This window comes from Suricata suricatta, chromosome X (genome assembly GCF_006229205.1).
Source record: "Suricata suricatta isolate VVHF042 chromosome X, meerkat_22Aug2017_6uvM2_HiC, whole genome shotgun sequence".
NCBI lineage: Eukaryota > Metazoa > Chordata > Mammalia > Carnivora > Herpestidae > Suricata > Suricata suricatta.
This window is the reverse complement of record NC_043717.1, coordinates 9,370,680-9,384,753: the sequence shown is the minus strand read 5'-3', so window position 1 is coordinate 9,384,753 and position 14,074 is coordinate 9,370,680. Positions and strand designations below refer to the sequence as shown.

Here is a 14,074-nt window from a genome sequence, read left to right as displayed (position 1 = left end):
TCCCTCCCCATCTAACTTGACAAAGCAGTCAGAGTGTCCTTCCCAAAGGCCATTCAAACGGTGTCACTACCAGCTCCCTGGACTCGATGTCTTCCCAAAGTCCTCGTCATGACTGACAAGGGCCCTAATGAACCCAATGGCTCTTACGACTTCACCTCTCATCCTTCTTCCTCTTGCCATAGTTCCCCAGCCCTGGTGGACTCCTGTTCTAGCCAGTCCATGTCAGCCCCCCCGGCCCCCCCGCCCCCCCCTGCCCCCCACCTTGGGGCCACTGCACTTGCTGTTCCTGTAAACATGATTTCAAATTACATGAAAGCTGCTTGGGGTACCTGGGTGGCTCAGTCGCTTACGTATCTCACTTTTGATTTCGGCTCAAGCCATGATCTCACAGTTCCTGAGTTCAAGCCCTGCACTGGGCTCTGTGCTGATAGCACAGATAGAGTCTCCCTCTCTCTCTGCCCCTCCCCTGCATGCTTGCTCTCTCTCTCTCTTAAAAATAAACATTAAAAAAAAAAGAAAGCTCCTTTCTCCCACAAGCAATTTTAAAGAAAAACACTTTTTTTTAAAGCAGCTAAGACAAAGAATGTGAAAGAATGATTATACTTAAACATGTAATGCTGTTTCATTGGCTAAAAGAAAAAAACCCCACATTACTATTTGCCTAGCTCTTGTTCCAAAAGTCACTGACAACGTCGATAGGAGATGAGACCCAGATTTTTACATTTGAGGAGAGTAACGGAACTGCCATTTCAAATGCTTCTGTCTGCAAATTAAGTTTGCACAATTCCAGTATAAAAATTAAAAAAAAAAAACCTCACACACAAAAAACACTGATGTGAACACTTGGTTCTCATGTGATGTGCTCTTTTATGAGCACTGAGTAGCTTCTGAGATCACTCCAAGCCACAAGAAACCAGTTTGTGAAACTTGAAATTTTGGGTGACTTTGCAAGTTCCTCTTTAAAAGACTACCGTGTTAGATCGCAATGAGCAGCCCTGGGAAGCCACGGGAAGAAACGATACCAACATAGAGTCCCCATCCGATGGCCTCAAGGCATTTGAACACGCAGACATATTTGAGTTTTATGCCCCTTTTGGGGGAATCCTGTCAGGAGGTGGCTGTCCGTGTGGTTAGGCCTTCAGCGCTCTGGCTCCGACGTTGGGAGTGGCGGGGGGAAAGAACTGGTGAAGAAATGTAGGCCTGGAGATAACGTACAAGTGAACTTATTACAACTTTAACCATTGGGGCACCTGAGTGGCTCAGTTGGTTAAGCATCTGACTCTTGGTTTCGGCTCAGGTCATGATCATAGTGTTTATGAGTTCGAGCCCTGTATCAGGCTCTGCACTTGTCAACAACATGGAGCTTGCTTGGGATTCATTCTCTCTCTCTCTCTCTCTCTCTCAAGGAAAAAAAAAACTAACCACAAATGCCCACTAAGTTCTTAACAGAGAACACAACCTGCTGTAACCATACGGAAGGCAGGCTGTGCGGAAACAGTTGCACAGGTTGGTAAACACCCCAGAAAAGCCTTGAAGCACTGACTTCCCTTCAGAATTGATTCACTGGAGAAACGGTAGATTCAAACAAAGGCTGAGGCAACGGACCACCTCGGACAGATGACGGCCTGTTTTTACATAAGCAGAACTGGAGCTTCAGGCCTGACGGGTTCAGAGTGTGTGGTCCCCAGATATGCCATCCTGGCATGAGGATCATTCTGGGCTGAAAGCAAATGAGAAGGCAGACACGGAATGGTGCAATGAGCTCCGTGTCTCCCACCTGCCTGCCTGAAAGTAGAACATAAACTCCCTTGTGAATTCTGTACCAGGAAGGAGGTAACAATCTTACCGTCAGAGACGGGATGGCACGGAGGAGTCCACACAAACAAACCTCACTAAATACACACTACCTTCCATCAGCACCCTCATATGCTTACCCTCCCATAGTTTGCTGCCCCTAAAAGCCTAAAGCCCCTTTCCTTTGTCTCATTTCTCCACAAACGTACGCTTCTTTGTTAAGATTCTACTATACAAGCCCAAGTTCTAACCATCCTTTTGAGTTCTTTATCACTGAGTTCCTCCTATACGTATTATGTTACATATATTAATAAACTGTTTTTCTCCTTAATTTGTCTTTTGTTGTGGTAATTTGCAGAGTTTCATTTATAGAGCCTAGGAGAGTTTTTTTTTCCTCCCTGCAGATCCCCGCCCCCCCCCCCCCCATCATGACCTGAGCTGAGATCAAGAGTCAGATGCTTGGCAATGAGAAAGAAGGAAATCTGGCCATTTGTAGCAACGTGGATGGACCTCGAGGGTGTCAGGCTAAGCGAAATAAGTCAGGCGGAGGAGGACAGATACCATATGTTTGTACTTATAAGTGGAACAGGAGAAACTTAGCAGAGGAACGGAGGGGAGGGGAAGGGGAAAAAATTGTTGGGGAGAGGAAGGGAGGCAAACCATGAGAGACCTTTGAATACTGAGAACAAACTGAGGACTGAAGGGGGAGGGGGGAAAGGGAAGGCGGGTGATGGGCATGGAGGGGGGCACTTGTGGGGAAGAGCACTGGGTGTTACATGGAAACCAACTTGACAATAAACTATAAAAGAAAAAAAAGAGTTGGATGCTTAACCGACTGAGCCCCACCCCAGGTGCCCCCGGCCCCTAAGAGCTAAACTCACATGCCTGTGAGTACATGAAGACTCCCTAACAACAGAAACCAAATTTCATAAACAGTTTATAGACTCTCGAGAACTTGTGCAAAAAAAAAATTAAAAACATAACAAAAAATACACAACTCCTCCAAGCAAGAGGTCTTGAAACAAACTTCTAATTGTGGGATTAGTTACAGGATAACTTTCATGGTTCAAGGAAGAGAGAAGTAAAGTGAGAAAAGAGAGGGGGCAGTAACAAAGCTCTGGCTGTCCCATGTTGGAGCCTAAAGACATGTCTCCAGGAATACGCTTCTTGGAAGTTAATGGTGAGGCGGTCTTGGACAGTGAATCTGGAAAAGACCCATGTGGGAGCACGTTGAGTTGGGCTAGTTAAGGTTGTGTGGCTCAGCCAAGGCACAGCACCTCCGTGGACCTGTTTCTTCATCTGTAAAGTGTACAGTGACATTCTTTTCTTAGAGCTGTGAGACAGTCAAGTGAGAGCCTGTGTGAATAGTTCTCAACTCTGCGTCTTAAAATAACTTGAGGAATTAAAAAAGAAATGCTGCTGGGGCGCCTGGGTGGCTCAGTCCGTTGAGCATCCAATTTTGGCTCAGGTCATGATCTCACGGTTCGTGGGTTCAAGCCCCACATTGGGCTCTGTGCTGACAGCTAGCTTAGAACCTGGAGCCTGCTTCAATTGTGTCTCCCTCTCTCTCTGCCCCTCCTCTGCTTGCACTCTGTCTCTCAAAAATAAATTAAAAAAAATTAAAAGAGAAATGCTGATGGCTGCATCAGATCCCGTAATTCAGATTTAATTGTTCTAGGGAGGGCCCTGAGCCCCAGTGGGTTTTCAAAGCCCCCCAGATGGTTTTCACACGCAGCCGCTGCTGAGAACGACAGGCCTGCTGCGACAGCCGCAACCGGTCTTGAACAGAACCACCTTGAGATCCTGCCGGAATGCGGAGTCAGACTCGGCCGCGTGAGGCCTGGGCTCTGAGTGTCTAACAGGCTCCCGCGTGTGCTGAGCTGCTCTCAACCACACTGAGTCGTCCGCTCTCTTCCCAAACTGTCAACTTTTAGCGACAGTGGTGTGAGCCTCAATGAATGACTTTCCTTCCTTCTTCGAAGCCTTGTTTTAAGAAGACGGTAAGACTGAGCATGAAAGGGAGGTAACCAAAAAAAAAAAAAAAAAAACCCCAAACAAACCAGGCATCTCCCTGGGTCTTTGTGAAGACAGCACCTGTTTGCACTCACAGGCACACCCACGCACTATGGTACCACTGCTCCCCGCACTCGTTACAGATCACATAGGTCATCCTTTCTTCGTCTGGGTTGGAGTTCCGCACCCAACTTGGAAGGAAAAGCGCTCCTCTGGCGATTACGGTGACCTTGCAATTGAACCTCTCACAGCGCCTGCATTTTATTTTCTCTGTGTGCGTGCCGCCCACCACTTGGGGAAGGTGGTGTTCCTGTATGCAAGACTCCGTGTATGAGGCTCTCAGCTGCTTCAGGTCCTCGTGTGCCATTTCCAGGACGGTCATCGCGGCAAATTCTCGCGGAGACACGGTCCCAGAGAGCAAGCTTTGTTGTAAGTGGGAACTTTTGGGGTTCTTCAGATTGGCGACTTTGCTCCTAACACAAGTTTTGTATTTTTTCAGGTTCTTGGAATAAAGGGCAAAAATGTGTTCCTCAATGTCTCTCGCCAGGTTGCGCCACAAATCAGCTCTGGGCTGATCTGCGGAAGACCTCGTTAAAGCTTCGTAAAGAAGCTCTGTGCATTTAGCTCTCACAGGTACCGTGGGATCCAGCAACTCACTGGATCTCTCATCGGCGGATTTAGGGTCACCACCCCTGAAATGCTCTTCCTCGGGTCCCATTGGACGAGCGCTATCTTTAGGCGCAATCGCTTCAATGGCTTCTGCAACGTCGTGGGATGATGAATTAGATCTGGAGCCGCCCAGCATCTTACCCTGATGTGGGTCATGAGAAAGCCCTGGGTTTTCTTCATTTCTACCCGCAGGGAATGATTTCAGGCTGTTCGTTGGTTTCAAGTGCGCATCCTTGTAGAGACCTTTCCATTCTGACAACAGACGCTTGGCTTTCTTTTTCAAAGCCACTGTGGGGCAAGTTTTGAGGACTCCGTACACGGCCCTGACCACAACGGTTTCCTGGAGGTGCTCTTTAGTCACATGAAGGCTTTCTAGCTCAGTGAGGTGGTTGCCAAGATCCTCAAAATTCCTTCTAGACGTCAGTTGCTCAATAAGGGAAGCTGTGGCAGCGATCTGGTTCTTGTCAGACATCTTTAGAGCTGCAAAGAAAAAAGAGGTTTCCATTTTTTTAGGCTCGGGCTTGCCAATCGCAGCTTCCTAACAGCAGTGCTTTCTGCCAGTTACCTGCATGCTGTTTTCAGAAAGAGTTGTGTAACAACAAGGGGGGGCGGGGGTGACATGTTAGAAAACGGCCTCTGCAATGTGACATGGTTCAGTTTCAAAAGTCTGAGTCCCAGTAGTTGAAAAAAAAGGGCAGCACTGCAAGCGGCTTCTACATTCCCAGTTGCTTAAAAGAAGCTTGCTGGAAGAACTCTAGAACTTTTGCTATCTCCGATTGTACAAACGCACGACCTTTCCGGGTCCAGACTGGCCAACTGCTGTGGACGGGATCTAGAGGTCCTGCCGGGCAGGAAATCGTGCTGGCGTCAGCATCAACAGGGAAGTCTGGGCAAAGCTGGACTATCTCCCGCCACCCCCCATTCAGCTACGTAACTGAACGACTTGCTGACTTTATCATCTTTCAGTGGTACTGTTCTGAATATAAAAGACGGAGAGAGCCATAAGGGGATGCCATGGAGACGTCCGAAGGACATTGGAGGAAATCGTGAGACAGTACAGGTTGGAAGGCAGCTGCAGACAGGGCTGCTGGGCCCCAAGAGTCAAAAGGCACTGTGCTGACCTCTGAGTCTTCCCAACAACAGGGTTCAGCCTAAGCAGTCTGGACAACTTACGACTTTGGACCAAGCTCGTGCCTAGGCCAGCTTGGTTCCATTAATTTTTTAACTGTGAGGTGTACAAAGTTGCTTGATGACTGTGTCTGTGTGAACCCCATTCTGGGCAGCCAAATGTTTCCTTTATCTAACCAGTCTATTTTTTCTCTCCACCAAAGGTATCTAACCTTGCTACCCTTGAATCTAATCTACCCATCTGTAATGGGCAGGTGTGTGCCCATTATGTCAAAATGTAGGCACACCCGTCTTGATGGTAGGGACCGGTCTCTTAAAAAACTCATGGGCCTCCATTTTCTAGCACTTGATATTAAACACCCATCACCAAGCACACAGGCTGACACTAAAGCCAGGAGCAGAGAGAATCCATGCCGTCTTCTTAGATACCGTCCGACCAGTTCTGTAAAATGCAGTGACCTTGTGGTGAGTGACTGCACTTCTGCAAGTTTAAGTTAGGGAAACGAGAGATGTGGAGGCTGTATATGCAAGAGACTGTCAAACTGCAGAGAAACTGGAAGGTCCCGAATGGTTAAACTTGCACACAAATGTTCATAGCAGCACAATTCTTAACAGCCCCCAACTGGAAACAACCTGAATGTTTGTCAACTGATGGATAAGCAGAATACCGCACGTCCATACAATGCAATGGTATTTGGCAACATACATATGAAATTCTGAAACGTACAATGTGGATGAGCCTTGCAGACACTACGCTAAGCTAAACACAAAGACCACGTATCGTATGATTCCATTTATATGAAATGCCCGGAAGAGGCAAATCTAGAGATAGAAAATGGATTAGTGTTGATGAGGGCTGGGGTGAAGGGATGGGGGGAACCCAGTGGGGTGGGATGAAAGGGGGTGGCTACCAATGGGTGTAGAGGTTTTCCTGGGGCAAGTGGAAAATCTTCCCTAAAGTGGACTGTGATGATGAACTGCCCAAGTGCAAGTACACTTACAACCAGTGAAGTGGACACTTTGAGGAGGTTAACTGTATGGTATGCTGATTATATCTGAATAAAGTTATTTAAAATTTTTTTAATGTTTATTTTGGAGAGAGAGAGAGAGAGAGAGAGACAGAGAACGCGCAGAGAAGAGGCAGAGAGAGAGGGAGACCCAGAATCTAAAGCAGCACAGAGCCTGGCGTGGGGCTCGAACTCATGAACTACAAGATCATGACCCGAGCTGAAGTTGGATGCTTAACCTACTGAGCCACCCAGGCACCCCTGTTTTTACATTTTTATTTTTTAATGTTTATTTATTTTTGAGAGAGAGAGTGAGTGAGTAAGTGGGGAGGGGCAGAGAGAGGGAGACACATAGTTGGAAAGCAGGCTGCAGGCTCTAAGCTGTCAGCACAGAGACGAACGCAGGGCTCCAACTCATGAACTGCAAGATCATGACCTGAGCCGAAATTGGATGCTTCACCAATTGAGCCATCCAGGTGCCCCCTGAATAAAGCTACTTAAAAACAGTATATGGAGTCTGATCCATATTTTATTTAAAAATCACATGTGAAAAGGTTGAAAATAAATACACAAAATTTTAGATGGTGACATTTTCTGAATGGTATGATTTTAGATGATTTTGGTTTGTTCTTTTAGTCCTTCCTTTTTTGTATGATGCGCATGTATTATTTTCACAACCAGAAAAGTGATCAGTCTGATCTAATTTCATGGTGGACATATATTTACAATGCTTGCATACTGGACACCGTCAGCGGATCGGACTTCTACCTTCCCTGGGAATCCGAATGTCACACAGCTGCTACAGGACCTGTGGCTTTGCCTTCAGATCAGCAATCTACAGTTCCGTACGAAGTCGATCACGGAGTCTAAGCCAGATCAATCGCCCCTTGGTCACAGCGATGAGGTTCCTAGTGGGGTTTTCCCTGCTGGGCCAGCTCAAGAATGACCACGATCGCGAGCCCGGCATTTTTGCCACGGAAGGGAGCTGGGATGTAGGCAGCTTGGGTGGGGTTTTTTTGTTTTTGTTGTTCTTTAAATTTATTTAACACTCAGTGGGCCAGCAATTTGGGATCTTAAGAGGCTATGTTTCTCATTATCGAGAATCGGTACTTCAAGATTATTGCTTTACCGATTCAAAATTCTGCTTTTACACAGTGAAAACAGCGAAGGAGGTCTCCCTGAGAATCGAAGGCTCACTGGGGCCCTGGGGGACTCAGTCGGTTAAGCGGTTAAGCGTTCCACTCCTGATTTCGGCTCAGGTCATGATCTAGCGGCTTGTGGGATGCGGGCTTGTGTCGGGCTCTGTGCTGTCGGCGCTGACGGCCTGGAGCCTCCTTGGAATTCTCTCCCTGTTTCTCTGTCCTCCCCACCTTGTGCACATATGCAATCTCTCTCTCTCTCTCTCTCTCTCTGCATCAAAAAGAAAAGAAAGAAAGAAGGGAAAGAAAAAGGCTCAGTAAACAAAGAACAGGCAAGGCAACACAGAAAAATGAAAACTACATGCCTTCCATCGCTGAACGTTTCTCTGACCTGTGTGCCTCAGCTCCCGGGACCTACAGGAAGCCTGGCGGCCACTGTCACAATACTAAGGTCTCAAGCTGCTGAATGCACTTGAAGCCTCCTCCCCAGCGTGCTAGGAAGCTGCCCGACGAGGAGAAAACACTCATCAGGCCTGTGTTCCGTACTCACTGCTGACGCGTCACTACCAAAGGCAGCAGGACTGGTGCCGGCTGGGTGTCACCAAGGCGGTTAATAAGAGACAGGGAGCGCCCATGTGGAGGCCGAGCAATGTTTAACTCGGGTCAGAGTTTCCCAGCCAAGGGTCGGCAGTTCCCGGAGGTTCTGGGGACACGGAGCAGCGGCCTGGGGGCCCCCGTGTCTTCCGAGCAGCACCGTGTCTTCACTTCTGTGGATCCGTACACGTGAACGTCCTCGTGCGTGAGCCCTGTGCTCCTTACTTCACGTGTCCTTTTATTTACTTCTCGTTTCCTTCTTCTTCATCTTTGATTGTGAAAAAATACACACAGCCTCAGACTTACCACATGAGCCACCTCTGAGCGGACGGCTAAGTGACAGTAAGCACAGTCACGTTGCTATGCAACCAACGCCCAGAACTCTTTGCATCTCGCCAAACCAACTCTGTGCCCGTTAAACAATCTCCCGCTCCTTTCTCCTCTGTGGCCCTTGGCAACCGTCACCCTACTTTCTGTCTCTACAAATGTGACAGCACGCCACACTGAACTGGAACTCTACGGCTTCTGGCCATTTGTGTCTGGCTCATTCCACTTAGCGTAACGTCCTCAAAGGTCACCTGCGTTGTAGCACATGTGGTCTATACCTGCAATGGACCCTTACTAACACTGGATAATATGCCAGTGTATGCATAAAGCACAGTTTATGTGTCTATTCACCGGCTGGTGGCCCGAGGGGCTGGCCGGCCCCTTCCAGCCGGTGTGAATAATGGTGCTGTGCGCATGGGTGTACAAAGATCTCTCCGAGACCCTGCCTTTAATGCTTGGGCGTGAATACCCAGGAGGGCGGTTGCTGGGTCATTTGGGAATTCTATTTTCAATTTTCCAGGAACCGCCATACTATTTTCCATTCTCCTCCATACTTTTAACAGCATTTATATCCCGTCAAACTTTCTATGCTCTCTGTGGGACAACGGTGTGGACAGAAAGCATTTATTGCCCTTGGGGGGTATACCATGAAAGCAACTGAGACACAAGATTTTGAGAATTGCCGTAGGAAGACAAAGTAAGCTATGGGTCCAGTTTAGAGCCCCCCAGAGTTCATTTAATAAATATGTATCATAGGAGCGCCTGGCTGGCTCTGCCCGTAGAACACGAGACTCTTGATCTCAGCGTGGTGTGTGTGAGCCGCACGGTGAGTGTAGGAATGAAAAAGTACAGATCTCTCCATGATATTTCCTCATTTTCCCATTCAAAGCCCTCCATAGGTTCCCTCTGCCCTCAGGACAGAGCCCCAGGTCCTCGGCCAGGCAAATGGCCTGAGTCTCACCATGAGTGGTTCTCAGCCCTGACTAGAAACCTGAATCATCTGGAGAAATTTAACAGCAAAACCAAAACCAATGCCAGGGCCCTGTCCCAGAGAGCATGGATCAGGACCCCTGGGCGGAGGCCTGGGTATCGTCCCAGCCGTCCCGGGGACTCTGATTTAGACCAGAGCCGTCACCACCGCAGCCCGAAGACCGCTCCTGTCCTCTTCTTGGACCGAATGCACAGAACCTCTCTGGTTTTGGGTTTTCCCTTCGGAAGCGTTAAAACACTTGCCGTGCATGGCATGGCGCAGAACCTTCTCTACGAATGACGACCAGTGGCTGTGATGTTTTGTGTCACGAGGCACCCAAGTGCCCACACGCATTCCGTCCCTTACCTCTCAGCGGCCGAAGGCATTCTAACAACTCTACAGGCCACACACGCGCGTCATCTCAGTCCTCACGGCGACCCCGCCACAGGTGTGTGGCTTCTCTCCATCTTACAGATGAGGAGTCCTGTTAAAAAAAAAAAACCATCAAATATTTACAGTGTCTTCTCACGGTGGGTATCACACTGAAAAAGTGTTTGTCCTTCTCCGCGGGACCATAAAAGAATGAGGCCTGTTTCATTTGCGGAGAACGCCTGGAAAACGCCTGGCCGGTGCTTACTGTTGCTCAACAGATATGGTTTTGGTTAAATAAGAAGAGCGCCTCCGGGCTGCGCCGTCTCCTCCCTGCTTGTGCGGTGCATTCCATCGACCAGCTTGCTGGGGCCCACCGCCCCCAAGCCCCGTGCCTCTCATGAGACCAACCTCATCTCAATGCTAGTTCAAAAAGTCATCTAAAGGGGCGCCTGGGTGGCTGAATCGGTAAAGCGTCCGACTCTGGCTCAGGTCACGATCTCATAGTCCATGGGTTTGAGCCCTTTGTCGGGCTGTGCGCTGACAGCTCAGAGCCTAGAGCCTGCTTCGGATTCTGTGTCTCCCTCTCTCTCTGCCCCTCCCTGCCTTGAGCTTTGTCTCTATCTGTCTCAAAAATAAACAAACGTTAAAAAAAAAAAAGAATCATTTAAAAAAAAAAAGGAGCGGCAGCATGGTGCCTACCGAGGGCTAATCGAACAGACGCTAGGTTTCAAGCATCTGGGGATAAGGAAGGCCAGGAAGGTGCAGTTCACAGAAGTGAGGGGGGTGGGTCATGTTCCGTATGTTTCTTGACTGTTCTGTGCCTCGATTTCCCCATTGACAAAATCAAGGGAACTCCACATTTTGGATTAATAGGCGAAATAAATGACATAGTCCTTATAACGTCCTCAGAACTGTGCCTGTCACACAGTAAGCCTGACTGACAATGACACAAGACTATATTTAAAAGGCTGACAGGACACGTATCTACCGTAGCAAAAGCACTGTTTTGGAGCAAAGGGCCAGCAAACTTTGTCCGTGAAAGGCCAGATAGTAAATATTTTCGGCTGTGCAGGCCATCCAGTCTCTGTATGGACAACTCGACTCTGCTGACCCGTGTAGCCTGGATCAGGCTGCGGGCCAATTGCTGACCCCTTTGTAAAGCACTACTGTCCGATAGAAATATAATACAAGCCATTAAGTGGTTAAGTAACCACTTAAAGAAAACAAACAGATGAGGGGCACCTGGGTGGCTCAGTCTGTTAGCCTCTGACTTCGGCTCAGGTCATGATCTCATGGTCCGTGAGTTGGAGCCCTACTCCAGGCTTAGAGCCTAGAGCCTGCTTCCAATTCCGTGTTTCCCTCTCTCTCTGCCGCTCCCTTGCTCATGCTCTGTCTCTAAAATAAAATAAACATTAAAAACAATTTTTTAAGATAAACACATGAAATTAATAACATTTTACCTAACCAGTGTATCCAAAATACTGTCAGCTCAACATGCAATTGATAAAAACAAGTTATTGATAGTTTAATCCTTTCTCATACTAGTTCCCCCAAATTCGCAGTTTTACACTACCACACATCTCAATTAGGACTAGGAGCATTTCAAGTGCTCATTATCTTCTGTAGCTAGTGGCTACCATATTGAATACAGTTCTAGGGCATATGCTAATATGGATAATGTCTACACACAAAGCTATACTGCTAGCTTCTGAATACGTATCGAAGAGTATTTATATAGGACCGGCCAAGAGTTGATCCCACATACTAACTAATATGGGCAAGGTGCAACATCTGCACATTTCTGGCCTAAACCCCAGGGAGAGGGGAGATTAAAAACATATTTCCAAAAGCCGGTGGGTAACAAATCAGCAGTAACTTAATTCCGTTTAGGTCTTTAGACCTAAGATCTAAAGAAAAATTTTGTTTCTAGCCATAACCTACATACACAGGGAGCCCCTTCCTCTATGGAGAGAACATGCCGCGCTAGTGCCCTTTATCATGTTAGGGTGATCCCTAGCACAGGTGCAGCGAGGGGAAGGGACCAGCCCAAGCGCGCGTTGTGGCCTGGGTTCGGGCTCCGGGGGGGTCGAGCGGGGCGACAAGCAAAGCCTGCTGCAAGCCGTCCCGGTGCTCCAGCCCGGCACCCAGCCCAGAAGCGGCGGCGGTCACGAAAGACCTGCCCACCCCGGCGATTTCGGGGGGAGAAGAGGGGAGAGGACACGATAGGGCCTACGCGACCCAGGACGCACCGGGGACCCGCCCCCACCCGGAGCAGTCTCGGGCTTCTCCCAGCACCGGGGCGCAGAGACCCAAATCAACCTAGAGCTTTGCTCACCAAGAAACCGTCAACTTCCTGGACCTCCACGTCCAGAGAGAGCTTCCGGTACGCGGGGCGGGACAACCAAGGCTCCACCAATCCAAGCCCACAGACTAGGAACCGCTGCCCCGGGCCCTAGCGCCTACGTGCTAGGTAAATGGCGCCTGCGCGCTAGGTAAATGGCGCCTGCGCAGAATGACCGGCGGCTGTGACGCGGCACCCGCCGCCCTCTGCAGGAGGGCTGAAGGCCTGGCCACCTGTCAGGTAGCTGGACCCGGATTGAAAAAAAACTAGCCTCAGTGATGTTTTTCAGCAGCAGAGTTTGTTGAACTACTCTACAATGCACGCCTTTTCCTTCCATTCAAGGCATTGCTCAGCTAAACGTTCACAGAACTCTGGCCAAACATGTGGTTTATTTAATGCAGTAATTAATCCGAGAAGTATTTCTTGCACCCCCAGCATACATCAGTCGATATGAAAGTAGGAAACATTCATTAAGCAGCCATGTGTAGCCTGCCCTTCTCACCTGTTCACATTCTTTGCCTGCAAGGGTGATGGAAAACTAGAGACTTTCGTTTTTTTTTTTTTTTTTTAATTTTAAATGTTTTTCATTTATTTTTGAGAGAGAGAGAGAGAGACAGCGCGAGCAGGGGAGGGTCAGAGAGAGAGGAAGACCCAGAATTTGAAGCAGGCTCCAGGCTCTGAGCCAGCTGCCAGCACAGAGCCTGATGCAGGGCTTGAACCCATGAACCATGAGATCATGACCTGAGCCAAAGCCAGACCCTTAACCAACTGAGCACCCAGGCGCCCCTAGAGACTTTAGTTTCAAAGGGCTATTGCTGTAAGACTGTTTCTATTACAAGAACAAAGCGAGATGCCCGTACATCTAATTTATTGAATAGGCTGGGCCCCAAAGGGTATAAGAAGAAATCATTGCTTTGAAACCAGCTCCGTTGTCTCTCTATCCTGCCCTTTGTGTGCTCCTGGGCTGCACCGTGAGGTCTGAGCAAATCCCACAGTTCTTCTAGTCACTTTCAGGCATAAAGAAACAATCTGATCAGTGTTGTGGGTTGAATGATGTCCCCCGCTCCCACCCCCTGCCTGCCCAAGATAGGCGTGTCTACATCCTAACCCCTGAACCCTGTGAATGCAACCTTACTTGGGAAAAAAGGGGATCTTTGCAGGATCTGGAGATTACACTCAAGCTGAAGAAGGGCCAGAGTGTTGAACTGGATGAGTGCTGGAAGTTTCAATAGTAGATTAGGCTGTACTTTTTAACCATCTGAAAATAAAAATAAGTGGGTGGGTGGGGGGAGGCTAGGTGCTCAGTCAGTGTGGACAGCTCAGAGCCTGGAACTTGCTTCATATTCTGTGTGTGTCTCTCTCTGACCCTCCCCAACTCGCACTCTGTCTGTCTCTCTCAATAATAAACAGGCATTTAAAAATTTTTTAAGAATTAAAAAATAAATAAAAAAAAATAAGTAAGCTTCTGGAATTCTAATAGCTCTCTTCCACTCTTGCCTTCTATACATAAGCTGATGAGGGATGACGGACCACGGGTGGCAGGGTCCACTCAGGGAGTCCTGGGCAGATGGTCTATGTGTCTCTTGAGAACCAGAGGGCCCTTAAGACGATGCTCAGCTTTGGGGCCTTGGACCAAACTCTGCGTCAAGAAAAGTCTCATTTAACATTCTCTTGTACCTGTCATTATCTGTAGGTCATTTCCATCTCACTTCTTCTCCAT

At 48.4% G+C, this 14,074-nt stretch overlaps 2 protein-coding genes across 2 annotated transcripts in view; both read right to left on the bottom strand.

Annotated features, from left to right (window-relative positions):
- Positions 1-10,091, bottom strand: part of RAB9A (RAB9A, member RAS oncogene family) — a 48,138-nt gene extending 38,047 nt beyond the window's left edge. Inside the window, exon 1 of the mRNA XM_029929434.1 lies at positions 10,008-10,091. Within this exon, the coding sequence (XP_029785294.1) occupies positions 10,008-10,027 (20 nt within the window). The 5' untranslated portion in view covers positions 10,028-10,091. The remainder of the gene's footprint in view (positions 1-10,007) is intronic.
- Positions 3,830-10,097, bottom strand: TCEANC (transcription elongation factor A N-terminal and central domain containing). The gene is made up of 2 exons (XM_029929432.1): positions 10,008-10,097; positions 3,830-4,956 (listed from the first exon to the last, which is right to left on the bottom strand). Exon 2 carries the CDS (start codon positions 4,946-4,948, stop codon positions 3,899-3,901), a length of 1,050 nt encoding a protein of 349 aa, XP_029785292.1. The 5' UTR covers positions 4,949-4,956; positions 10,008-10,097; the 3' UTR covers positions 3,830-3,898.
- Positions 10,098-14,074: the final 3,977 nt, after the last annotated feature.

Coding starts and splice junctions, on each gene's coding strand:
- TCEANC (XM_029929432.1), bottom strand. CDS start 4,948: ATGTCTGACAAGAACCAGATCGCTGCCACAGCTTCCCTTATTGAGCAA.